Below are 26861 nucleotides of genomic sequence, written 5' to 3'. Positions count from 1 at the left end.
AGCATTTATCCTTCGACAAGATAATCCATCCACCTGACAGGTGTTGCATATCAAGAAGCTGATTAAACAGCATGTTCATTATACAGGTGTGTAAAATGTGCAGTTTTGCCACACAACACAATGCCACAGATGTCTCAAGTTTTGAGAGAGCGTGCAATTGGCATGCTGACTGCAGGAATGTCCACCAGAGCTGTTGCCAGAGAATTGAATGTAAATTTTTCTACCGTAAGCAGAGCATGTGTAACTACGCCAGCCCAGGACCTCCACAAACTCATTCTGATTGGCTGGGCCTAGCTCTCCAGTGGATGATGCCCCCCCAGCCCACCCGTGGCTGCACCCCTGCCCACTATTGCGAAATCCATAGATTAGAGCTGTTACGTTCATTGAGGGAAGAACTAGACCAAGGTGCAGCGTGGTAAGCGTACATCTTTCTTTTTTAGATAAACACCGAAACAAAGCCAAATAAATACAAAACGAAAACGTAACGTTCAGTAGGGCATACAGCACAGTACCAAAAACAAGATCCCACAATCTAAGGTGGGAAAAAGGGCTGCCTAAGTATGATCTGCAATCAGAGACAACGACAAACAGCTGTCTCTGATTGGGAACCATACTAGGCCAACAAAGAAATAGAAACATAGATTTCCCACCCTAGTCACACCCTGACCTAACCAAATAGAGAATGAAAGGGATCTCTAAGGTCAGGGCGTGACAGTAACACCCCCCCCCCCAAAGTTGCGGACTCCGGCCGCAAAACCTGACTCTATAGGGGAGGGTCCGGGTGGGCATCTAGCCCTGACCTCGGAGATCCCTAGCCTGGGTGGCTAGCTTTTCCAAGCTGTTTAAAGGCACTGTCAGCTTAGTGTATGTAAATTTCTGACCCACTGGAATTGTGATACAGTGAATTATAAGTGAAATAATCTGTCTGTAAACAGTTGTTGGAAAAATTACTTGTGTCATGCACAAAGTAGATGTCCTAACCGATTTGCCAAAACTATAGTTTGTTAACCTCTCTGGGGTATGTGGGACGCTAGCGTCCCACCTGCGGGATACACTCATCAACAGCCAGTGAAATAGCAGGGTGCCAAATTCAAAACAACAAAAATCTCATAATTCAAATTTCTCAAACATACAACTATTATATATCCCATTTTAAAGATACACTTCTCGTTAATCCAACCACACTGTCCGATTTCAAAAAGGCTTTACGGCGAAAGCATAACATTAGATTATGTTAGGACAGCACCTAGACAAGAAAAACCACAGCCATTTTCCAAGCAAGGAGAGGCGTCACAAAAACCAGAAATACAGCTAAAATTAATCACTAACCTTTGATGATCTTCATCAGATGGCACTCATAGGACTTCATGTTACACAATACATGTATGTTTTGCTCGATAAAGTTCATATTTATATCCAAAAGCCCCATTTTACATTGGCGTGTAATGTTCAGAAATGTTTTGCCTCCCAAAACTTCCGGTTAATGAGCACATCAATTTACAGAAATACTCATCATAAACGTTGATAAAATATACAACTGTCATTCAAAGAATTATAGATACACTTCTCCTTAATGCAACCACTTCAGATTTCAAAAAAGCTTTACGGTGAAAGCAAACTTTGCAATAATATAAGTACAGCGCTCAGACATCAAAACAAGACACACAGATACCCGCCATAAATCATACCCGCAGTAACTTCAGACGAAAAGTAAAAAAGTCATATTACAGTTCGTAGAAACATGTCAAACGATATATAGAATCAATCTTTAGGATGTTTTTATCATAAATCTTCCATAATATTCCAACCGGACGATTCATTTGTCTTCAGAAATGAAAAGGAACACACCTAACTCGCACGGGAGCGTGCACGATTGAGCTCATGTCATTTTCTCAGTCATCTGACTCCAATGGCTCTTATTCTCTCCCCATTCACAGTAGAAGCATGAAACAACGTTCTAAAGACTGTTGACATCTAGTGGAAGCCTTAGGAAGTGCAAAATGACCCCACAGACACTGTGTATTAGATAGGCAATCACTTGAAAAACTACAAACCACAGATATCCACACTTCCTGGTTGGATTTTTTCTCAGGTTTTTGCCTGCCATATGAGTTCTGTTATACTCACAGACATCATTCAAACAGTTTTAGAAACGTCAGAGTGTTTTCCATCCAAATCTACTTATAATATGCATATCCTACCTTCTGGGCCTGAGTATCAGGCAGTTTACTACGGGCATGCTTTTCATCCGGACATCAAAATACTGCCCCCTACCCCGATGAAGTTAACAAGAAATTTGTGGAGTGGTTGAACAACAAATTTGAATGACTCCAACCTAAGTGTATGTTAACTTCCGACTTCAACTGTAGGCGAAGGTTTAATGGACTGAAAGCAACACCCAGGACTGCTGGTACGCCATAGTTCTACACTGAAATTATATTCTAAGTTGTTATATTATCTTTGATTTGGACAACATCATGCCTGGGCTGTGTTCAACAGGGCACAATGTTGTGGAACTGTAACGGCTGTCATTGGTGGTAGAAGTGGACCGAGGCGCAGCGTGGTAAGTGTTCATGATACTTTTATTCACAAAAACACTTCAACAAAGTAACAAAACGAAAGTGCACAGTTCTGTCAGGCACAGATACTAAACAGAAAACAAGATCCCACAAACTCAGGTGGAAAACAGGCTGCCTAAGTATGATTCCCAATCAGAGACAACGATAGACAGCTGCCTCTGATTGGGAACCACACTCGCCCAAAAACAAAGAAACAGAAAACATAGAATTTCCCACCCGTGTCACACCCTGATCTAACCAAACATAGAGAATAACAAGGATCTCTAAGGTCAGGGCGTGACAGGAACGTTTAGATAGAAACATATAATGTCGAACAGATGTCTCTCTTCAAACATGTAGACTAAGGAACCATGTTCTATTCATATTTATATTTGCGACGCTCAAGGTTTACCTACGGAACGTGGCCCTAGTGCAGCTTGAATAGAAATACGTGAGATCATTCACTTCTTGGTAACAGATGTTGCTGACCATATGAATATGTTAAATTATAAATACTACTGTCATAGAACAGCTTGTGCCAATTTTGGACTTTCTGATCTGTCTGATACCTGGGACAACGTGTGAGGTGACTATCAGTGGTGGGAAAAGTACCCAATTGTTCTACTTGAGTAAAAAATAAAGGTACCTTAATTTAAAATGACTTAAGGGAAAATCACCCAGCAAAATACTACTTGAGTAAATGTCTAAACGTATCCGGTTCTAAATGTACTTTAGTACAGGGGTGGAAAAAATACTCAATTGCCATACTTGAGTAAAAATAAAAAGTACAAGTAAATGCAATACATCAAAATTCCTATATTAAGCAAACCAGATGGCACCATTTTCATGTTTTCTTTTTATTTAGGGACAAACAGAAGCACACTCAGACATCATTTACAAACGCAGTATTTGTGTTTAGTGAGTCCGCCAGATCAGAGGCAGTAGGTATGACAACGCGTTATATTGATTGGTGCGTGAATTAGACCATATTGCTACCCTGCTTGAGCATTCTAAATGTAACAAGTACTTTTGGGTGTCAGGGAAAATGTATGGAGTAAAAAGTACATATTTTCTTTAGGAATGTAGTGGAGTAAAAGGAAATGTTGTAAAAAATATAAATAGTAAAGTACAGATACCCCCAAAAACGACTTAAGTAGTACTTTAAAGTATTTTTACTTAAGTAATTTACACCACGGGTGACCAGTCACATAATGTCCGTGTTAAATACTTAGTCAGGGGCCAAGATGCCAAGATCACTGATGTTACTTCTAGCACTACAAATACTGAGCTCGTGTACATCAAACCTGGTTTCAAATACTATTTGAAATCTTTCAAATATTTTGAGTGTTTGTTTTAGACTGCCTGGAGTGACATTTGTGCAGGATTTACAATTTTGGGAGTTTTCTATCGGCTCTATTGCAAGAGGTAAGCTCAATCAAACACAGCTAAAGTATTTGAAATGATTTCAAATACAATTTGAACCCAGGCCTGGTATGCATCACATGCTAGTAAGTGCTCGATTCCAGAACCCAACAGCTTTAGTAATAGGTGCCGTGAAGATCCAATCCAAAGCTTGAGTCATGGCTAATTTTCAGTCATTCAGGCAGGCAGCAGAGCATAAGAAAAAAGACACCAATATGCTTTTTACAGGAAAAAATATAAAATGTACAGCTCCTTGTCATGTGATCAAAAGGAAACAGGGCCCAAAAAACACGAGAATAAGATGCCAGTAAGAGAGGGAGAGAAAAGAGAGAGAAACAGAGAGAGAGAGCGAGAGAGCGATGCGGCGAGAGAGAGAAGCGCAGAGAGAGGCGGAGAGAGAGAGATGCGGCGAGAGAGAGAGGTGGAGAGAGAGAGAGAGAGGCAGAGTTGCAAAGAGAGAGAGAGGTGGAGAGAGAGAGAGAGCACGAGAGAGAGAGAGAGAGAGAGAGAGAGTGAGTGAGTGAGCGAGAGAGCAGATGCAGGCACAGTGGTCCCTGGCCGGTCTCGAGCCTGAGGCTTAACACTTCCATCCCCTCAGCATGTCCTCCTGCTCTCTGCCTGAATGGCAACCTATTCCCTTTAAAACACACTACATTTGAATAGGGCCCATCTGGTCAAAAGTACCAAATCAAATCAAATTTTATTGGTCACATACACACGGTTAGCAGATGTTATTGCGAGTGTAGCAAAATGCTTATGTCCACTAAATAAGGAAGAGGCCCATGGGGCTCTGGTCAAAAGTACTGCACTTTATAGGGAATAGGGTGCCATTTGGGATGCAGACCCAGTCTCCAGACAAACATTTGGGATTCGTAATAATGACAGATTGCTTCATCAAACAGTTCCTTGATAAACACACATTTCAGCAGAGAAATGACCATTTATGGAATCACATCTAAAGAGGAACCCCCATACACAAGTGGATAGTACGTTAAGCAAATTAGATATGCCTACAGTGCATTTGGAAAGTATTCAGGCCCCTTCCCCTTTTCCACATTTTGTTATGTTACAGCCTTATTCTAAAATTGATTAAATACAACTTTTCCTCATCAATCTACACACAATACCCCATAATGACAAATCAAAAACAGGTTTAGACATTTCTGCAAATGTATTAAAAATTAAAAACAGAAATACCTTATTTACATAATTATTCAGACCCTTTGCTATGAGACTCGAAATTGAGCTCAGGTGCACATGTTTCCATTGATCATCCTTGAGATGTTTCTACAACTTCATTGGAGTCCACCTGTGGTAAATTGATTGGACATGATTTAGAAAGGCACACACCTGTCTATATAAGGTCCCACAGTTGACTGTACATGTCAGAGCAAAAACCAAGCCATGAAGTCGAAGGAATTGTCCGTAGAGCTCCTAGACTGGATTGTGTCGAGGCACAAATCCGGGGAAGGGTACCGCAAACTTTCGGCAGCATTGAAGGGCCTCAAGAACACAGTGGCCTCCATCATTCTTAAATGGAAGAAGTTTGGAACCACCAGAACTCTTCCTAGAGCAAGAACCCGATGGTCACTCTGACAGAGCTCCAGAGTTCCTCTGTGGAGATGGGAGAACCTTCCAGAAGGACAACCATCTCTGGACCACTCCACCAATCAGGCCTTTATAGTAGAGTGGCCAGATGGAAGCCACTCCTCAGTAAAAGGCACATGACAGCCCACTTGGAGTTTGCCAAAAGGCACCTAAAGGACTCTCAAACCATGACAAACAAGATTCTCTGGTCTGATGAAACTAAGATGGCCTGAATGCCAAGCATCACGTCTGGAGGAAACCTAGCACCATCCCTACGGTGAAGCATGGTGGCGGCAGCGTCATGCTGTGGGGATGTTTTTCAGCAGCAGGGACTGGGAGATTAGTCAGGATCTAGGGAAAGATGAATGGAGTAAGTACAGAGAGATCCTTGATGAAAACCTGCTCCAGAGCGCTCAGGACCTCAGACTGGGATGAAGGTTCACCTTCCAACAGGACAACAACCCTAAGCACACAGCCAAGACAACGCAGGAGTGGCTTCGGGACAATTCTCTGAATGTCCTTGAGTGGCCCAGCCAGAGCCTGGACTAGAACCCATCAAACATCTCTGGTGAGACCTGAAAATAGCTGTGCAGCAATGCTCCCCATCCAATCTGACAGAGCTTGAGGGGATCTGCAGGGAAGAATGGGAGAAACTCCCCAAATATAGGTGTGCCAAGCTTGTAGTGTCATGGTTATCAAGGAACCAAGTAGACTCAAGGCTGTAATCGCTGTAGAAGGTGCTTCAACAAAGTACTAAGTAAAGGGTCTGAATACTTATGTAAATGACATATTTCAGTATTTGCAAAAATGTCTAAAAACCTGTTTTCGCTTTGTCATTATAGGGTATTGTGTGTGGATTGCGGATTTTTTATTTTTATTTAATCCATTTTAGAATAAGGCTGTAATGTAACAAAATGTGGAAAAAGTCAAGGGGTCTGAATTCTTTCCGAAGGCGCTGTAGATAGATAGATTATGTTTATTACTAATCTCTATTGTTGCCCGACTGCTACTGGCTAGAGGCTGTAGCGGATGGCGCTGCGCTGTTTAACCCGATAGCTGTGTATAGTCCGCTATACGCAGCAATCAATTTCATTTGCACAACATTGTATGCAATGATCCGAAAAAGTTATCTTAAAATCAATCGGACTAGGGAAGTTTTCTCGTTTTTATTAATAGGGTGCGACAATATGCCAGTCATAACGGCTGGAATACACCGGCAGTACGTGACATCACTATCTATACAGCGTTATAAATAGGTGACGGTTAGTATGACGCTTCTGCGCATATCCACTGACTGAGTGTTATCGTATGCGGATGGACTCATCCCGGTCTGTTCGCCTATAGCCATCATCTCTTTCGCTGTTAAGACGTTCAAGGATACGGCCCATTTTGAGAGAACCTGCTATGCTAAATAGCCATCCACTCTCATAAACAGGTTCCCTTTTCAAACAACCAAAATACACACCATATAATATGCGCTACAAATACATATGGCGAATGTAAGGCACCATATTATGAGACATAAAACAATAATCCACATAGGATGCAGAATTTCTGCATGCACACAAATTATGGGGATAGCCTAATAATTCCACTTACATGGTCCGTGCCCCTGTCGATCCCAGACGGTAACGCAGAACGAGAAGACATTTTCCCTGAGTTTTTCCAGAATTACTCTTTGTTTGCGCTTCTAATATTTACAGGATCAGGCTCCACTGATAATAACATTCGACATCGGCAGTTCCGCAGCTGAGACCAGGTCCAAATCAATCTGCTTCTTCTCCAACCCGCGAAGCCGTGATCGAGAGGAGACTTCTGCCAATCATGGCAGCAGCAGCCAACCGATATCGGGGGTGTCCTCAAGCAAGCTGCATTTCTCTGGCAAAATTCGCTCAATTCGGTAATTTTGCACGAAAAGGAACGCAAACCCACGACTAAACGTAAATTATGGACTAACACAGGGTGATGTTTGGCCAAAGCCCAATGTTTCTGTAGCGCCTCTCCACCCCCTGCCTCAGTTTGGCATACAAAACAAATATGGCTTCGGGAGGAGCGTCCCCGTTTATAATAATACAACTGTATGATCTACCAATGCCCCATCGCTGTCCTGCATGCAACCGACGGTGATTGCATCACTCCACGGGAAAACATAGGGTATTTTGCACGAAAAGGCCGAATCGTTCATAACCCGATTGTCCTGGTGGCTGCTCCGTGAGATGCGCCAATTCTCCCGTCAAAGACGCTTACTGACACATCCACCGACCGAAAACGCACTGCCTATTTTATGAGCGTAAACTTGAGCGTAAAATAAACCTATCCAAAACTGCAGAGGGAATGAGCGTGTTTAAATCACTGACCCATCTTCAATATGTCTTATAGGCCTACTGCATAATTTATGTAGCCTATTGTTTGTTCTTTGCATTTGTATCCAAACCGTTACAGTACATTACGATCGGTGCTATCCCGATTAGTTAGCTATAGCCTAAGCCAGTATTTAGATAAACAAACACCCCGCCACGCTCTCCAATGCATCAATCCATTTATAAGGTATTCTCCCAACCAAAGGCATCACTCCAGAGCAGGTGAACAAATTGGGATTATTGTAGGCTAGCCTACAGATCGACCAATATACCTTCTCTAGTCAAATCGGGAGCCTGGCCATTTTTTATGATATGAAGATTCATATGAATAAATTATTCCAAAGGGTAGAGTTAATTGGACATCACTTTTGGTATTGTAGACTTGGACTAGCCTAATTACAACTATGTTGCAAATAAAATCAGGACTAGGCCTAAAGTGTATAGCCTAATATTAAAGTGTATAAGAAGTAAAGGAAGTCAAATGTTTGCACATCTAAATCGTATATAAAAACAAAAATTGTATGTGTTATAAAATGCAAGCCACAGCTGAGGGTAGACGATGTAACAATGTGTCGTTATATGGTTATAACAGTTAAGCAGCCTTTGTAACAACAATGTTGATATTTTGATTTGAGCAAATATAGGTAAGTCTTTATTGTTGTGAATTTTGATTTGGGTGGGGGTGCAATGGGGTAAAAATAGGATCTAACAGTTTCTCAGTCATAGGGTTGCAAAATTCCTCCAAACAGAATTTGGGGAAAGTCACTGGAATTTGGCACCCCTTAGCTAACCCTTTTCTGAACCTTAACCTAAATCTCTTAACCTGCTGCGTTATCTATCCAAACCTGCTACTTAAATTCTCCTAAACTTTGTCAATAGTTCTCTTAAGCTGCAACATAAATTCTCCTAAATTTTGTCATTAGTTCTCTTAAGCTGCAACATAAATTCTCCTGAACTTTGTCTTTATCACAAATTCTAATGAAGCAACAAGCAGATTGGTCTCAGAGCAAGACGTATAATACGTTACGACGTCCAATTCATCCATATAAATGGAGGGATACAAATTTACATCCCAAATTCTAAGAATTTCCCTGAAACCATACAAATCAACGCTATTGTGCCCTTGTGTAAAGCATCTAACCCTAAATTGCTCTCCATCCAGCGGAGCTGCTGTGGCTGACCCTGTGCTCTGGTCAAAAGTAGTGCACTATATAGGGAATAGGGTGCCATTTGGGACGTAAACCCTGTCTATATGCAGCATTGTCTATTAACACATATACTATCAGCACATACTAACACATGAGTTTGGTGATATTGATGCTAGAGCAACCAAGTAGATTGGGATCCTTTCTTATTCAGGTATGGGCCTTGTTCAAATACATACAACATGCATCTTTCCTCCCTTCCTTCCTCCCTTGAGCTTATGTGAATTGGTGAAATTAATGTAGTGGAAATCTTGATGTTAGATAGGTGATTACTTCAAGGAAGTGTGAAAGGATGGAAGGAAGGATGTTTTTAAACAAGCCCTTGGTCTACCCAGCAGGGGCACAACCCTGCAGTGCTTTAAAGCTTCCAGCAGATGGTACCGGTGTGTTGTCACAAAATCACACAGTAACTTTTTCACCAAACCTAATCTACAAATACCTTTCATATAAAGTAATTGCCTTTCACAATGCAATGGTCACAGTACTTTTCATATGATTCTCTTCTCATTTGTTTAAATACATTTGACCATCACTTAATCCAACTGCGCTTAAGGTTTAATCACTTCACCATTTGGTAAACCTATAGATTTTAAACTGGTTTGTCTACTTTAAATGAATTTTGAGAACTATAGAAATAAAATGTGTGTTTGTTAGGTATAAACATCTAAATTACGTGTATGATACCTGATAACCATACATAATGACTACTCGTTATTGCTAATTGATTTCACATAGTTATAACCACAATATGTTCACCATATAAAAGAGTGTGTGTGAACCCTTGCAATTTCTTTCAATATAGAGCAGGATAGGTAGCAAGGGAGAGGAAGAAATCAAAGAGCTTGTAGACAAGGGGCCCGTCAGAGAGATGGGCATGGGCCCCGTCAAAGATGTGGACATAAGAGAGAGGGAACTGTTGTGTGTGACGCTCGTCAAAAGGAGTAGACCAAGGTGCAGCGTGTTGAGTGCTCATGATAAATATTTATTTAAACTCAGAACACTAAAGCAAAACAACAAATAACGGAAAACGAACATCACGTTCTGCAGGCTTTACAGAGCTGTACAAAAACAAGATCCCACGACACCAGGTGGAAAAAAAAAAATGGCTTAAGTATGATCTCCAATTAGAGACAACGAGGACCAGTTGCCTCTAATTGGAGATCATCCCAAACAAAACAAACATAGAAATACAAAACTATAACATGAACATAGAAATACAAAACATAGAAAAACACCCCCTGTCACGCCCTGACCTACTCTACCATAGAAAAGAACATCTTACTATGGTCAGGACGTGACATTGTGTCTAATGATTTCCGGGCCATCATTGTTGACCATGTGGCAAAAAGAGGCCTTACCATGGCAGAGGCTGACAGATTAGTTCACCTCAGTCTGACAAGATCAACTGTCAATTCGATCATGGAAACATTTCACTAAGAAAACTGATAAGGCTGCAGGATATGTACTATGCTTTACCATTACATTTACAGTAAATGACATTATAAATAGTGTAAATTCACGGAACATGTTATGGTATTCGTACAGTATGATTTATTGACTGTATACTCTGTCCTACCCTCAGAAGTAATAGAAGACACTATGGTGGTTGCCGTGTGCTGACCGTCCAGCAGTGGTTGAAAGGGTGAGGGCCAGGAATGGCATATGGCTGTCCGAAATAAAGCAGGCTATTGAGGAGAACGATGACATCTTTGCCGATGTGGCATCCATCAGCCTACCAACAATCACCCCGCCTTTTGAGGCGGCACCAGGTATCTATGAAACACATTTACCTGGTACCTTTTGAGAGAAACAACGACCGGGTGAAACAATTGCTGGCCAAGGATGTTCAGGTACAGCACTATATACTGTATTACTGTTACTATGATGCACATGTTACTTCACAATACCATATTGGATCTATATTGTAAAAATAACTAATCAAAATATATTTTTAGAGGGTGATGGTGCTTGATGCTGCTGTGAACCATCACAAGTATATCTTTGTTGATGAAGCAGGCTTCAAAATGGCCAAAACTCAGCGCCGTGGGCGGAACCTCATTGGTAAATGGGCGACCGTCCAAGTGCCTGGACAACGTGGGAGAAACATCTCCATGTGCACAGCTATCTATGACGATGGTATGGTAGAACGTAGGCCATTACTTGGATCCTATAATGCTGTGCACCCCATTGTGTTTCTCAATGAAATTGAGCAGGCCTGTCAAAGTGAAGGGGTCACCTATGTCATTGTGTGGGACAATGTCATGTTCCACCATGCAGAGGTTTTTCAGGAATGGTTTTGGGCCCTTCCCCAATTCTTGACCCTATACCGGCCCCCATACACTCCTTTCCTCAACCATATTTCTTTCAGCATAGAGGTAGAATGTGTTTACGATCATCATTCCCATGAGCGTGCCAGCCTACTTCTGGCCATGGATGAGGCATTTACATTTAAGTCATTTAGCAGACGCTCTTATCCAGAGCGACTTACAAATTGGACACAACGTCAAACTTGGATTCGCCATGCCAAAAGGTTTTTCCTGGGGTGCATAAACAATAAGGACATTCACTGTGACATTCATTTAATTAGTTGTGACATTCATTTAATTAGTTTTATTGAAAAAAATTCATTTGATTATAGACAGTACACCTATATGTTGCAATTATATCTGAAAAAATGTTTTTTGCATGAGTGATTGTAGAGGATGTCTTCATTGAAATCACCTTTGATTGCACATTGCATAGATATTATGGAAATTATCAATTTTCTGTACATTTTGTTTGGTAATGTAAGTGTATTGCCTAAAGTGAAAACTGTAATTTACAGTACTGTAGCATATTACTTTCAGCACTTCTAAGGGCGATTTGAAACGTGTATCTTGCATGGTTTGCTATTGGATAAACTGGTAGTTAAAACAACTTGAAAATATATCATTATTTTGTGTTTCGGTGATTAAACCAATGTTCTCATTACATTTCACAACTTATATTTTCAATCCATGGTCGTTTGGTGAGAGATGTTTACAATCCAAATGAATGCACAATGACAGGTTTTTAATGAAAGCTTGGCTGCGTTACGTGTGACCAGTTTTGAGTTTTGTACTAAGAGTTATGAAAATGTACCACATACAGTGCGTTCAGAAGTAAATCAGACTCCTTGACTTTTTCCACATTTTGTTACGTTACAGCCTTATTCTAAAATGGATAAAATAATTTTTCCCCTCAAATCTACACACAATACCCCATAATGACAAAGCGAAAACAGGTTTTTAGACAACAGGGTCAAACCACAACTCCCAATGATGAAAGATGGCAGGGGGTTCACGCAGAGGTGACAGGAGTCGCAGAGGACTAATTTTTGTATTTTCTCCCAAGGTATGATTGTTATCTCTCCAGGGAGAGCAGGGTGTCCCTGCCACATGTTTGGGACTAACATAGCGCAAATGTTCTTAAAAAAAAAGCCCCTTCAGTAAATTAGCCAACTGTACATGTTGACATGTATGATGCACCATCTTCCACCAGTTGAAGCTCATTTACTGTACTTCTACACAATTTGAAAACTCAAAAATTAAAAAAAAATGTCTCCCAGATATTATCATTTCCATATTTCTTTGATATTGGGTTTGCCAGGTATAATGTAGAATGTCATGTACAATGTACTGCTCATCCTCATCATACATTGGCTACATTGACTCATTTAGCATACTTGTGGAAAAGTGCATACGGTGCAACATGAAATAGATGCATAATACACGCTATCAAGGCCGACTTCAAATACTGACATCAATGTGAAGGTAACCGGAGCATAAAACAGCTGACTGCAAACTTTGGCAGATAAATCCTACACATGCGTTAAAATAAAAGGCATACATCAAAGGAATTACTTAGGCCTACAATCGACAAGGACCCATAAAGACAAACTCAACCAAGGAATGAGGAAAAATCAACACATTAAGGTGTTGCCTGTGATTCCGCACTGCTGAATGGACAGTTTCTCTATCCAGTAGCCAGCTAGAATTAGGCTATTCAGTTTGTGGGCAGTTTTTCTGGGCACAGTTGAGATAGCCTACAATGCTTATTCGAAAATCATAATGTGCCCGCATATCTTTAGCAATTGTAGGATCAATTGTAAATTGTCACTCATATGACAAAGGTGCAGATCCCCAGCTATAGGCAATATGAAGTCACCCTTGTGGAATGCCGCGGGTGCTCTTCCCGCCAACATTGTTGCTTCTGCATTCAGAGACGTTCCTTATAATGTGTGCGCCCAGCTCATTTTTGTATTTGCCTGTCTGCATTATTCGCCAGGAAGGGAATCATTCTGCAAATATCGAAGCATTGCATCAACAAGGTTTCTGAGAATATTGAAACATTGTATCAATGAACGAGGCGGTTATTAGAATATTGAAACATGTTGTATTAACAATACTGCTCCGAGAATATTAATATTGCAATATAGTAGCCAACGCTATTATATCAATTATCATTCTGTCACTGCATGACAACACACATTTGTTATAGCCTACAATTGTTACTGTCCTTGAAGCCAAAAACAAGGCATGTGTTTTGAGGAAATGCTTTAAATACCAAGTTGTCCAGTTGTTTATTTTCATACCAATAGGTCTACATGAAATCAAATTTCACTAGCCTACTGGGCGAACAAATGAAAATAACAAATATGCTTACAGCTATCAAAACCTATATTTTAATAGCAATAAAACAGCTTTTGGTTTCGAATGGTCACCAAAAGGGAGGTTCCCTACCTCCCAATTAAATGAACCCCTGGCTATCAGATTACAACAAGGCTTACAAGGCCAAGTTCAAATGCCAACATCAAATTCAAAGCAATCGGTGCACTGCCTAAACGGCTGACCTGCAAAGCAAATGGCCCTGTCTCTGCCCTCTGCTTTCTAAAAGTGACAGAAAAGTTGCACAGGCTGGCAGCTGCTCTCCGAGCAATGGTCCACATGGTCCTGAAGCCATCCAATTCATACACAGCCAATGCATTTTAATCAGGTTTGGAATGATTTTAGTCTAGATTTTTATTGTTGTTGCCTACCCATTGTTAGGTTCTAATTCTCAGAGTAAAGACTAAACGGACACTATGAAAGCTTAACCCAAGTTTATTCTTCCCAGAGGATCAATAAAACTGCATTTAGACAAAGACATTGTTCACACAAGCACTGATATTTAACCATTTCTCTATGTTGAGTCTCCTCCTATACAGTGAGGGAATTTTTTAAAATGTTTGCCCACTGACAAAGAAATGATCAGTCGATAATTTTAATAGTAGGTTTATTTGAATAGTGAGAGACAGAATAACAACAAAAAAATCCTGAAAAACGCATGTCAAAAATGTTATAAATTGATTTGCATTTTAATGAGGGAAATAAGTATTTGACCCCTCTTCAGAACATGACTTAGTACTTGGTGGCAAAACCCTTGTTGGCAATCACAGAGGTCAGATGTTTCTTGTAGTTGGCCACCAGGTTTGCACACATCTCAGGAGGGATTTTGTCCCACTCCTCTTTGCAGATCTTCTCCAAGTCATTAAGGTTTCAAGGCTGACGTTTGGCAACTCAAACCATCAGCTCCCTCCACAGATTTTCTATGGGATTAAGGTCTGGAGACTGGCTAGGCCACTCCAGGACCTTAATGTGCTTCTTCTTGAGCCACTCCTTTGTTGCCTTGGCCGTGTGTTTTGGGTCATTGTCATGCTGGAATACCCATCCATGACCCATTTTCAATGCCCTGGCTGAGGGAAGGAGGTTCTCACCCAAGATTTGACGGTACATGGCCCCGTCCATCGTCCCTTTGATGCGGTGAAGTTGTCCTGTCCCCTTAGCAGAAAAACACCCCCAAAGCATAATGTTTCCACCTCCATGTTTGACGGTGGGGATGGTGTTCTTGGGGTCATAGGCTGCATTCCTCCTCCTCCAAACATGGCGAGTTGAGTTGATGCCAAAGAGCACCATTTTGGTCTCATCTGACCACAACACTTTCACCCAGTTGTCCTCTGAATCATTCAGATGTTCATTGACAAACTTCAGACGGACATGTATATGTGCTTTCTTGAGCAGGGGGACCTTGCGGGCACTGCAGGATTTCAGTCCTTCACGGCGTAGTGTGTTACCAATTGTTTTCTTGGTGACTATGGTCCCAGCTACCCTGAGATCATTGACAAGATCCTCCCGTGTAGTTCTGGGCTGATTCCTCACCGTTCTCATGATCATTGCAACTCCACGAGGTGAGATCTTGCATGGAGCCCCAGGCTGAGGGAGATTGACAGTTCTTTTGTGTTTCTTCCATTTGCGAATAATCGCACCAACTGTTGTCACCTTCACACCAAGCTGCTTGGCGATGGTCTTGTAGCCCATTCCAGCCTTGTGTAGTACAAAAAAAAAAATTTATGAAATTGAATGAAATGTATGCATTCACTACTGTAAATCGCTCTGGATAAGAGCGTCTGCTAAATGACTAAAATGTAAATGTAAATGTGTAGGTCTACAATCTTGTCCCTGACATCCTTGGAGAGCTCTTTGGTCTTGGCCATGGTGGAGAGTTTGGAATCTGATTGACTGATTGCTTCTGTGGACAGGGGTCTTCTATACAGGTAACAAACTGAGATTAGGAGCACTCCCTTTTAGAGTGTGCTCCTAATCTCAGCTCGTTACCTGTATAAAAGACACCTGGGAGCCAGAAATCTTTCTGATTGAGAGGGGGTCAAATACTTATTTCCCTCAATAAAATGCAAATCAATTTATAACATTTTTGACATGCATTTTTCTGGATTTTTTGTTGTTGCTATTCTGTCTCTCACTGTTCAAATAAACCTACCATTAAAATTATAGACTGATCATTTCTTTGTCAGTGGGCAAACGTACAAAATCAGCAGGGGATCAAATACTTTTTTCCCTCACTGTACATCTGAACAAACATTGTTTCTTAATTTCTTAAGCAGGAAACTAAGTAATACGGGCCATAAACTTGTATTTCTCCCTTAACATGACCTGACCGGATCTCGACCCCCCCTCATCATTAATCCATGGCTCTCTCCCCTTATCAATGCCTGTCACGTGATCGCTTTCCCTACACTCAGTACATTCTAAGCTTAATTGCACACACTATATACCTTCCTCCTACAGATAGCCATTAACTTCTGTTGTATACCCTCTAAACCTCAGTGACATGAATAAGTATATTTCATATTCTCAGAACCCAACACCATATTACCCCTGCGGGGGGGTGGATTTCTTAAAAATATGCCCGCGCTAAAGACGTCTATATTAGTAGATCTGGTAAGAAATGATAGCACCGATAGAGATGGCAGCTTCGCTTCTAGTCCTTAAGAAACTGTGCAGTATTTTGTTTTGTATGTATTATTTCTTACATTTTTAGCCCTGAAAACCTTAAGTGTTATTACATACAGACGGGAAGAACTATTGGATATCAGAGAGATGTCAATTTACAAGCACAACCAGCACTACGACCAGGAATACGACTTTCCCAAAGTGGATCCTTTGTCTGCACCTCCCAGGGCATTTTAACTGATTCCAGAGGCCGACCCAAAACAATGCCGTCGGAGGAGAGGGTGCTTCGAGTGCGCGCACACTGCCCACCGCTTTTGAGTATATTACTCTAAAGTCCAGTCCCTAGTTAACAAAGTCGACGAAATTAGGGCAAGAGTTGCTTTCCAAAGAGATATCTGGGATTGTAACATACTCTGTTTCACGGAGACATGGCTAGCTGGGGACATGCTGTCGGAGTCCGTACAGCCAACGGGATTTTCAGTACATCGCGCCGACAGGAACAAACATCTCTCCGGTAAGAAGAAGGGTGTGGGTGTATGTTTCATGATTAACGACTCATGGTGTAATTGTAACAACATACAATAACTCAAGTCCTTTTGTTCACCTGACCTAGAATTCCTCACAATCAAATGCTGACCGTATTATCTCCCAATGGAACTCTCCTCGGTTATCATCACAGTTGTGTATATCGCCCCGCAAGCGGATACCAAGATGGCCATCAAGGAACTTCACTGGACTTTATGCAAACTGGAAACCATATATCCTGAGGCTGCATTTATTGTAGCTGGGAATTTCAACAAAGCTAATTTGAGAACAAGACTACCTAAATTCTATCAGCATCGATTGCAATACACGAGTGAGTAACACGCTCGACCATTGCTACTCTAACTTCCGCGATGCATACAAGGCCCTCCCCAGCCCTCCTTTTGGCAAATCTGACCATGACTCCATCTTGTTGCTCCCCTACTATAGGCAGAAACTGAAACAGGAAGGGCCCGTGCTTAGGTCTATCCAATGCTGGTCTGACCAATCGGATTCCACGCTTCAAGATTGCTTCTGTCATGACGTTGCCCTCTGAGTACAGCGAGCACAGTTGACCCCCTCCAACCCTGCACCATCCCCTTACTTCTGCACCATCTCCCTCTGTCTCCTACACCCAGGCTGCTGTGGTCAGAAGGCGGTCGTAAATTCCAAAGGGAATGTCCTGCCTCATGGCCACAGTGTTGAGACAGAGTGGTTTCATAGAGAGACAAAGGAATTCTTCCACCTCACAGTACGGGGGAATATGTTTGGAATATATTGGGATGCTTGTAAGATGTTAACCTGTTATGGATAGGGGGCAGTATTTTCACGGCCGGATAAAAAACGTACCCGATTTAATCTGATTATTACTCCTGCCCAGAAACTAGAATATGCATATAATTATTAGCTTTGGATAGAAAACACTCCAACGTTTCTAAAACTGTTTGAATGGTGTCTGTGAGTATAACAGAACTCATTTGGCAGGCCAAAACCTGAGAAGATTCTGTACAGGAAGTACCCTGTCTGACCATTTCTTGGCCTCCTTGATCATCTCTATCCAAAACAGGGGATCTCTGCTGTTACGTGACACTTCCTACGGCTCCCATGGGCTCTCAGAAGGCGGCAAAAAGCTGAATCGTGGCTTTGCAGGCCCTGGCTGAAAAACATTAGCGCGTTTGGATAGTGGCCGGTCAGAGTACTATGAGACTGAGGCTCGTGCACGAGGGGACACCATGTTTTTATTTTCTCTCTCTTTGTACTAAAACACTATTTCCCGGTCGGAATATTATCGCTTTTTTACGAGAAAAATGGCATAAAAATTTATTTTAAACAGCAGTTGACATGCTTCGAAGTACGGTAATGGAATATTTAGATTTTTTTTGTCACGAAACGCGTCGGGCGCGTAACCCTTCGTCACCCTTGGATAGTGTCTTGAATGCACGAACAAAACGCCGCTATTTGGATATAACTATGGATTATTTTGAACCAAACCAACATTTGTTATTGAAGTAGAAGTCCTGGGAGTGCATTCTGACGAAGAACAGCAAAGGTAATAACATTTTTCTTATAGTAAATCTGACTTTGGTGAGGGCTAAACTTGGTGGGTGTCTAAATGGCTAGCCCTGTGATGCCGGGCTATCTACTTAGAATATTGCAAAATGTGCTTTCACCGAAAAGCTATTTTAAAATCGGACATTGCGAGTGCATAGAGGAGTTCTGTATCTATAATTCTTAAAATAATTGTTATGTTTTTTGTGAACGTTTATCGTGAGTAATTTAGTAAATTCACCGGAAGTGTTCGGTGGGAATGCTAGTTCTGAACGTCACATGCTAATGTAAAAAGCTGGTTTTTGATATAAATATGAACTTGATTGAACAAAACATGCATGTATTGTATAACATAATGTCCTAGGCGTGTCATCTGATGAAGATCATCAAAGGTTAGTGCTGCATTTAGCTGTGGTTTTGTTTTTTGTGACATTATATGCTAGCTTGAAAAATGGGTGTCTGATTATTTCTGGCTGGGTACTCTGCTGACATAATCTAATGTTTTGCTTTCGCTGTAAAGCCTTTTTGAAATCGGACAGTGTGGTTAGATAAAGGAGAGTCTTGTCTTTAAAATGCTGTAAAATAGTCATATGTTTGAAAAATTGAAGTTTTTGTTTTTTTGAGGAATTTGTAATTCGCGCCACGCCTATCATTGGATATTGGAGCAGGTTTTCCGCTAGCGGAACGTCTAGATGTAAGAGGTTTTTAATGTGAGAGAATTGTATTTTCAGTTTAACATTTTACCAAGTCACCGGCACGCCCCCAGGGACACAGACAGGACAAGGCGTCATGTGACAGCCTTTTCTATGTTCAGTATATGAACCCCCACCCAGGGTTTCTTTCCTCGGACCGAGCTTACCTCCATTACGAGTGGCTAAAGGTTGCAGACCAGCTTACCTCAATAACGAGAGAGCTAAGGTTTGACCATGCATTCCTCTTCTGAACTTTAACCATACCACGTGGTTAAACTATTAGACTACCGACAGAATAAGAACAAGTCTTTGATATTAATTACTAGTCTGCAGCTAGGAATTCGGTATCATTGAACGCGAAGACCGCCGAAACATCCATTCTATAACCACATTAATGAATGTCACTTTGATATATCCATTCTAACCGAGAGAGAGAGAGAGAGAACGCAAGGACGAAACTCTCCAACAGAACCAAACTCTCCAACAAAGACCCCGACGACACACTGAGCGTAAATATATATATTGATGCAATTGTTCCCGAATGAGTGAGCGTTCATGTGCAAAGGATTAGCATATCAATTGTATAATATTCAACTTTGAACCAACTCTTTTGTTTAACAAGCCCACTAGGGCACATTCCTCTACCATTTCTTTGTAACGATACCTGCTGTTTTGTATGCTTTCTGTGAATTACTTAGTTTAGTAAATAAATTATTTTAAGACAATTGATGTATGGATGACTTAGTGAAGACAGGGTTCGTGCAGATAAACAACAATTTACGACGTTTGGAATGAGACTGACGCGAGGTAAAAAATACATAATTAAATCAGAAGACTAATAGATCAGATATTATAATATCTGAGAGTTATATTAGGAAAATTATAATTTTGTAATCTGAATATTTTCCTTGGTGCCCCGACCTCCTAGTTAATTACAGTTACACGATTAATCAGTTAATCGCGTAATAATAATTACAGAGAGTTATTTGATAAACATGTCTTCAGTTTAATGATGCCAAATACACGACACTTCTCTCACATGGACTGGGATATGTTCCGGGTAGCCTCAGACAATAACATTGACGTATACGCTGACGCGGTGAGCGAGTTTATAAGGAAGTGTATAGGAGATGTTGTACCCACTGTGACTATTAAAACCTTCCCTAACCAGAAACCATGGATTGATGGCAGCATTCACGCAAAACTGAAAGCACGTACCACCGCATTTAATCATGGCAAGGTGACTGGAAACATGGCCGAATACAAACAGTGTAGTTATTCCCTCCGTATGGCAATCAAACAAGCAAAGCGTCAGTATAGAGACAAAGGGAGTCGCAATTCAACGGCTCAAACACGAGACGTATGTGGCAGGGTCTACAGACAATCACGGATTACAAAAAGAAAACCAGCCCCGTCGCGGACATCAATGTCTTGCTAGGTCTCAACCAGGTCTCAACCCCGCCCTGTGCAACTGGGTCCTGGACTTCCTGACAGGCCACCTCCAGGTGGTGAAGGTAGGAAACAACATCTCCACTCCGCTGATCCTCAACACTGGGGCCCTACAAGGGTGCGTTCTCAGCCCCCTTCTGTACTCCCTGTTCACCCACGACTGCGTGGTCATGCACGCCTCCAACTCAATCATTAAGTTTGCAAACGACACTACAATGGTAGGCTTGATTACCAACAATGACGAGACAGCCTACAGGGAGGAGGGGAAGGCCCTTGGAATGTGGTGTCAGGAAAATAACCTCTCACTCAATGTCAGCAAAACAATCGTGGACTTCAGGAAACAGCAAAGGGATCACCCCCGTATCCACATCGACGGGACAGCAGTGGAGAAAGTGGAATGTTTTAAGTTCCTCGGTGTACATGTCACCGACAAACTGAAATGGTCCACACACAGCACCTCTTCAACCTCAGGAGGCTGAAAAAATTGGCTTGTCACCGAAAACCCTCATTAACTTTTACAGGTGCACAATTGAGAGCATCCTGTCGGGCTGTATCACCACCTGGTACGGTAACTGCACCGCCCACAACCACAGGGCTCTCCAGAGGGTGGTGCGGTCTGCACAACGCATCACCGGGGGCAAACTACCTGCCCTCCAGGACATCTACAACACCCGATGTCACAGGAAGGCAAAAAAGATCAGCAAGGGCAATAACCACCCAAGCCACCATCTGTTCACCCCGCTTCCATCGAGAAGGCGAGGTCAGTACAGGTGCATCAAAGCTGGGACAGAGAGTTTGAAAAACAGCTTCTATCTCAAGGCCATCAGATTGTAAAACAGCAAACACTAGCACAGAGAGGCGGCTGCCTACCTACAGACTTGATATCATTGGCCTCTTTAATAAATGGAACACTAGTCACTTTAATAATGCCACTTTAGGAATGCTTACATATCTCGCATTACTCATCTCACAAACTCAGCAAAAAAAGAAACATCCCTTTTTCAGGACCCTGTCTTTCAAAGATATTTCATAAAAATCCAAATAACTTCACAGATCTTCATTGTAAAAGGTTTAAACACTGTTTCCCATGCTTGTTCAATGAACCATAACCAATTCATGAACATGCACCTGTGGAACGGTCGTTAAGACACTAACAGCTTACAGACGGTAGGCAATTAAGGTCACAGTAATGAAAACTTAGGACACTAAAGAGGCCTTACTACTGACTCTGAAAAACACCAAAAGAAAGATGCCCAGGGTCCCTGCTCATCAGCGTGAACGTGCCTTAGGCATGCTGCATGGAGGCATGAGGACTGTAGATGTGGTCAGGGCAATAAATTGAAATGTCCGTACTGTAAGACGCCTAAGACAGTGCTACAAGGAGACAGGACGGACAGCTGATCGTCCTCGCAGTGGCAGACCACGTGTAACAACACCTGCACAGGATCGGTACATCCGAACATCACACCTGCGGGACAGGTACAGGATGGCAACAACAACTGCCCGAGTTACACCAGGAACGCACAATCCCTCCATCAGTGCTCGGGCTGAGAGAGGCTGGACTGAGGGCTTGTATGCCTGTCGTAAGGCAGGTCCTCACCAGACATCATGTCGCCTATGTCGCCTACATGTCGCCTATGGGCACAAACCCACCATCGCTGGACCAGACAGGACTGGCAAAAAGTGCTCTTCACTGACGAGTCGCGGTTTTGTCTCACCAGGGATGATGGTCAGATTCGCGTTTATCGTCGAAGGAATGAGCGTTACACCGAGGCTTGTACTCTGAAGCGGGATCAATTTGGAGGTGGAGCTGTCCGTTATGGTCTGGGGTGGTGTGTCACAGCATCATCGGACTGAGCTTGTTGTCATTGCAGGCAATCTCAACACTGTGCATTACAGGGAAGATATCCTCCTCCCTCATGTGGTATCCTGACATCATCCTGACATGACCCTCCAGCATGACAATGCCACCAGCCATACTGCTCATTCTGTGCGTGATTTCCTGCAAGACAGGAATGTCAGTGTTCTGCCATGGCCAGCGAAGAGCCCGGATCTCAATCCCATTGAGCACGTCTGGGACCTGTTGGATCGGAGAGTGAGAGCTAGGGCCATTCCCCCCAGAAATGTCCAGGAACTTGCAGGTGTCTTGGTGGAAGAGTGGGGTAACATCTCACAGCAAGAACTGGCAAATCTGGTGTAGTCCATGAGGAGGAAATGCTGTTACTTTTGACCCCCCTTTGTTCAGGGACATATTATTCAATTTCTGTTAGTCACATGTCTGTGGAACATTTTCAGTTTATGTCTCAGTTGTTGAATCTTGTTATGTTCATACAAATATTTACACATGTTAAGTTTGCTGAAAATAAACGCAGTTGACAGTGAGAGGACGTTTCTTTTTTTGCTGAGTCTATCTATTCTTTACTATATATTTCATCTTAGCCGCTGTGTCAGTGCTCATCCATATATTTTATACTTATATATTCTTATCCCATTCCTTTACTAGATTGTGTGTATTAGGTTTTGTTGTGGAATTGTTAGATATTACCTGTTAGATACTGCTGCACTGTCGGATCTAGAAGCATAAGCATTTCGCTACACTCGCAATAACATCTGCTAACCATGTGTATGTGACCAATAACATTAGATTTGATTTGATTTATCAGTCCGCTAATACAGGACTGGTTTAACTAAATGTATTTGAGTGTTTACCAGCATTTTTTACTTGAGTATGATAATTATCTGTGCAAAAAGGTTAATCTGATAATACTTGTAGAATATAAAAATACTTGCTTGATATACACTACCGTTCAAAAGTTTGGGGTCACTTAGAAATGTCCTTGTTTTTGAAAGAAAAGCACATTTTTTGTCCATTAAAATAACATCAAATTGATCAGAAATAAATTGTAGACATTGTTAATGTTGTAAATGACTATTGTAGCTGGAAACGGCAGATTTTTTATGGAATATCTACATAGGCATGCAGAGGCCCATTATCAGCAACCATCACTCCTGTGTTCCAATGGCACGTTGTGTTTGCTAATCCAAGTTTATAATTTTAAAAGTCTAATTGATCATTAGAAAACCCATTTGCAATGATGTTAGCACAGCTGAAAACTGTTGTCCTGATTAAAGAAGCAATAAAACTGGCCTTCTTTAAACTAGTTGAGTATCTGGAGCATCAGCATTTTTGGGTTCAATTACAGGCTCAAAATGGCTAGAAACAAAGAACTTTCTTCTGAAATTCGTCAGTCTATTCTTGTTCTGAGAAATGAAGGCTATTCCATGCGAGAAATTGCCAAGAATCTGAAGATCTCATATAAGGCTGTGTACGGCTATTCCATTTGAGACCCTGGAATTCCGAACCTTGGAGCAGGCTGGAACGCCAGGGCCCTCATCGACCACTATCGATGCAGCATGCACGATGATGTCCGACGTGAGCTGGCCTGCAGGGATGCCACCATCACTTTTGACCAACTTTTGACCAACTTCTTTTTTTGTGAAGAAGATGGATGGAGGTCTGCGCCTGTGCATTGACTATAGAGGTCTCAATCAAATCACGGTGAGGTACAGTTACCCGCTACCTCTTATTGCCACGGCAATTGAGTCAATGCATGAGGAGCACTTCTTCACTAAACTGGATCTCAGGAGTGCGTATAACCTGGTGTGTATCCGGGAGGGAGACGAGTGGAAGACAGCATTTAGTATTACCACAGGGCATTATGAGTACCTTGTTGAACGGGTTGATGTCTTCCAATCCTTTGTAGACGAGATTTTCAGGGAGCTACACGGGCAGGGTGTAGTGGTGTATATCGATGCCATTCTGATATACTCCGCTACACGCGCCGAGCATGTGTCCTTGGTACGCAAGGTACTTGGACGACTGTTGGAGCATGACCTGTACGCCAAGGCTGAGAAATGCTTGTTCTTTCAGCAGGCCGTCTCCTTCCTAGGGTATCGCATTTCCACATCAGGGGTGGAGATGGAGAGTGACCGCATTGCAGCCATGCGTAATTGGCTGACTCCCACCACAGTAAAGGAGGTGCAGCGATTTTTAGGGTTTGCCAATTACTACCGGAGATTTGTCTGGGGTTTTGGCCAGGTGGCTGCTCCCATTACCTCACTGCTGAAGGGGAGTCCTGTACGGTTGCAGTGGTTGGCTGAGGAGGACAGGGCTTTTGGGCAGCTAAGATCTCTGTTTACTTCGGCTCCCATGCTGGCCCATCCGGATACCTCTTTGGCGTTCATAGTGGAGGTGGACACGTCCGAGGCTGGGATAGGAGCCGTGCTCTCACAGCGCTCGGGTACGCCACCGAAACTCCGCCCCTGTGCTTTCTTCTCGAAGAAGCTCAGCCCGGCGGAGCGTAACTATGATGTGGGGGACCGGGAGTTGTTGGCTGTGGTTAAAGCGTTGAAGGCGTGGAGACATTGGTTTGAGGGTGCTAAACACCCTTTCCTCATCTGGACTGACCACCGCAACCTGAAGTACATCCGGGCAGCGAGGAGACTGAATCCTCGTCAGGCAAGGTCGGCCATGTTCTTTACCGTTTTGTGTTTACCCTGATTTACAGACCAGGTTCCCAGAATATGAAGGCAGACACACTGTCCCGGCTGTATGACACAGAGGAGCGGCCCATGGATCAGACTCCCATACTCCCGGCCTCCTGCCTGGTAGCGCCGGTCATGTGGGAGCTGGATGTGGACATTGAGCAGGCGTTGCGTACAGAGCCCGCTCCCCTCCAGTGTCCCGTCGGGCATATGTATGTTCCGTCTGCTGTCCGTGACCAGTTGATCTATTGGGCTCACACATCACCCTCCTCTGGTCATCCGAGGATTGGTCGGACGGTGCGCTGTCTGACTGGGAAGTCCTTGGCAAAGGACGTGAGGGTTTATGTTTCCTCCTGCTCGGTCTGTGCCCCGTGTAAGGCTCCGAGACACCTGCCCAGAGGTAAGCCAGAGGTAAGCTACATCCCTTACCCGTCCACAACGACCTTGGTCACACCTGTCAGTGGATTTCCTAACCGATCTTCCTCTTTCACAGGGAAACACTACGATCCTGGTTGTTGTGGATCGTTTCTCTAAGTCCTGTCGTCTCCTCCCTCTGCCCGGTCTTCCTACGGCCCTACAGACTGTGGAAGCCCTGTTTACTCACGTCTTCCAGCACTACGGGGTGCCTGAGGATATAGTGTCTGATCAGGGTCCCCAGTTCACGTCGAGTGTCTGGAAGGCATTCATGGAACATCTGGGGGTCTCGATCAGCCTCACCTCGGATTTTCACCCCGAGAGTAACGGGCAGGTAGAGAGAGTCAACCAGGATGTGGGCAGGTTTCTGCGGTCCTATTGCCAGGACTGGCTGGGGGATTGGGCGGCGTTCGTGCCCTGGGCTGAGATGGTGCAGAACTCACTTCGCCACTCTTCCACTAACCTCTCCCCCTTTCAGTGCGTATTGGGGTCCCATCCGGTTCTGGCGCCGTGGCATCAGGGTCAGACCGAGGCTCCTGCGGTGGACGACTGGTTCAGGCGCGCGGAGGAGACATGGGAGGCCGCCCATGTTCACCTCCAGCGAGCCGCGCTATGCCAAAAGAACAGTGCGGACCGTCACCGCAGTGAGGCCCCGGTGTTCGCACCGGGGGACCGGGTCTGGCTCTCGACCCAAAACCTGCCCCTCCGCCTGCCCTGCCGGAAGCTGGGTTCGCGGTTTGTGGGGCCATTCAAAGTCCTGAGGAGGGTGAACGAGGTGTGTTACAGGTTCCAGGTTCCCTCTGATTACCGTATTAACCCCTCATTCCATGTGTCTCTCCTCAGGCCGGTGGTGGCTGGTCCGCTCCAGGAATCTGAGGTGCGGGAGGTTCCTCCGCCCCCTCTGGACATTGAGGGGGTCCCGGCGTACTCTGTTCGTTCCATCCTGGATTCGAGGCGTCGGGCAGGGGGCCTTCAGTAGCTCATGGAGTGGGAGGGGTACGGCCTGGAGGAGAGGTGCTGGGTTCAGGTTGCGGATGTTTTGGACCCCAAACTGCTGCGGGAGTTTCACCGTCGCCGGTGTCGGCGCGCCACTGGAGCCGCGCGTCAAGGGGGGATACTGTCACGACTTCCGCCGAAGTCGGCTCCTCTCCTTGTTCGGGTGGCGTTCAGTGATCGACGTCACCGGCTTTCTAGCCATCACCGCTCCATTTTTCATATTCCCATTTGTTTTGTCTTGTTCCATACACACCTG

At 43.3% G+C, this 26861-nt stretch overlaps 1 protein-coding gene across 8 annotated transcripts in view; it reads right to left on the bottom strand.

Moving 5' to 3' along the window:
• mark4a (MAP/microtubule affinity-regulating kinase 4a) overlaps positions 1-7822 on the bottom strand; it is a 49879-nt gene extending 42057 nt beyond the window's left edge. For all 8 annotated transcript variants that reach the window (XM_029700055.1, XM_029700057.1, XM_029700056.1 and 5 more), the window contains exon 1: positions 7167-7822. In XM_029700055.1, coding sequence (XP_029555915.1) covers positions 7167-7217 — 51 coding nt within the window. In that variant the 5' untranslated portion in view covers positions 7218-7822. The remainder of the gene's footprint in view (positions 1-7166) is intronic.
• Positions 7823-26861: the final 19039 nt, after the last annotated feature.

The sequence above is a fragment of the Salmo trutta genome, chromosome 19 (assembly GCF_901001165.1).
Source record: "Salmo trutta chromosome 19, fSalTru1.1, whole genome shotgun sequence".
Taxonomy (NCBI): Eukaryota; Metazoa; Chordata; class Actinopteri; order Salmoniformes; family Salmonidae; genus Salmo; species Salmo trutta.
Note: the sequence above shows the minus strand (reverse complement) of the source record. Positions and strands in the feature narration are given on the sequence as shown.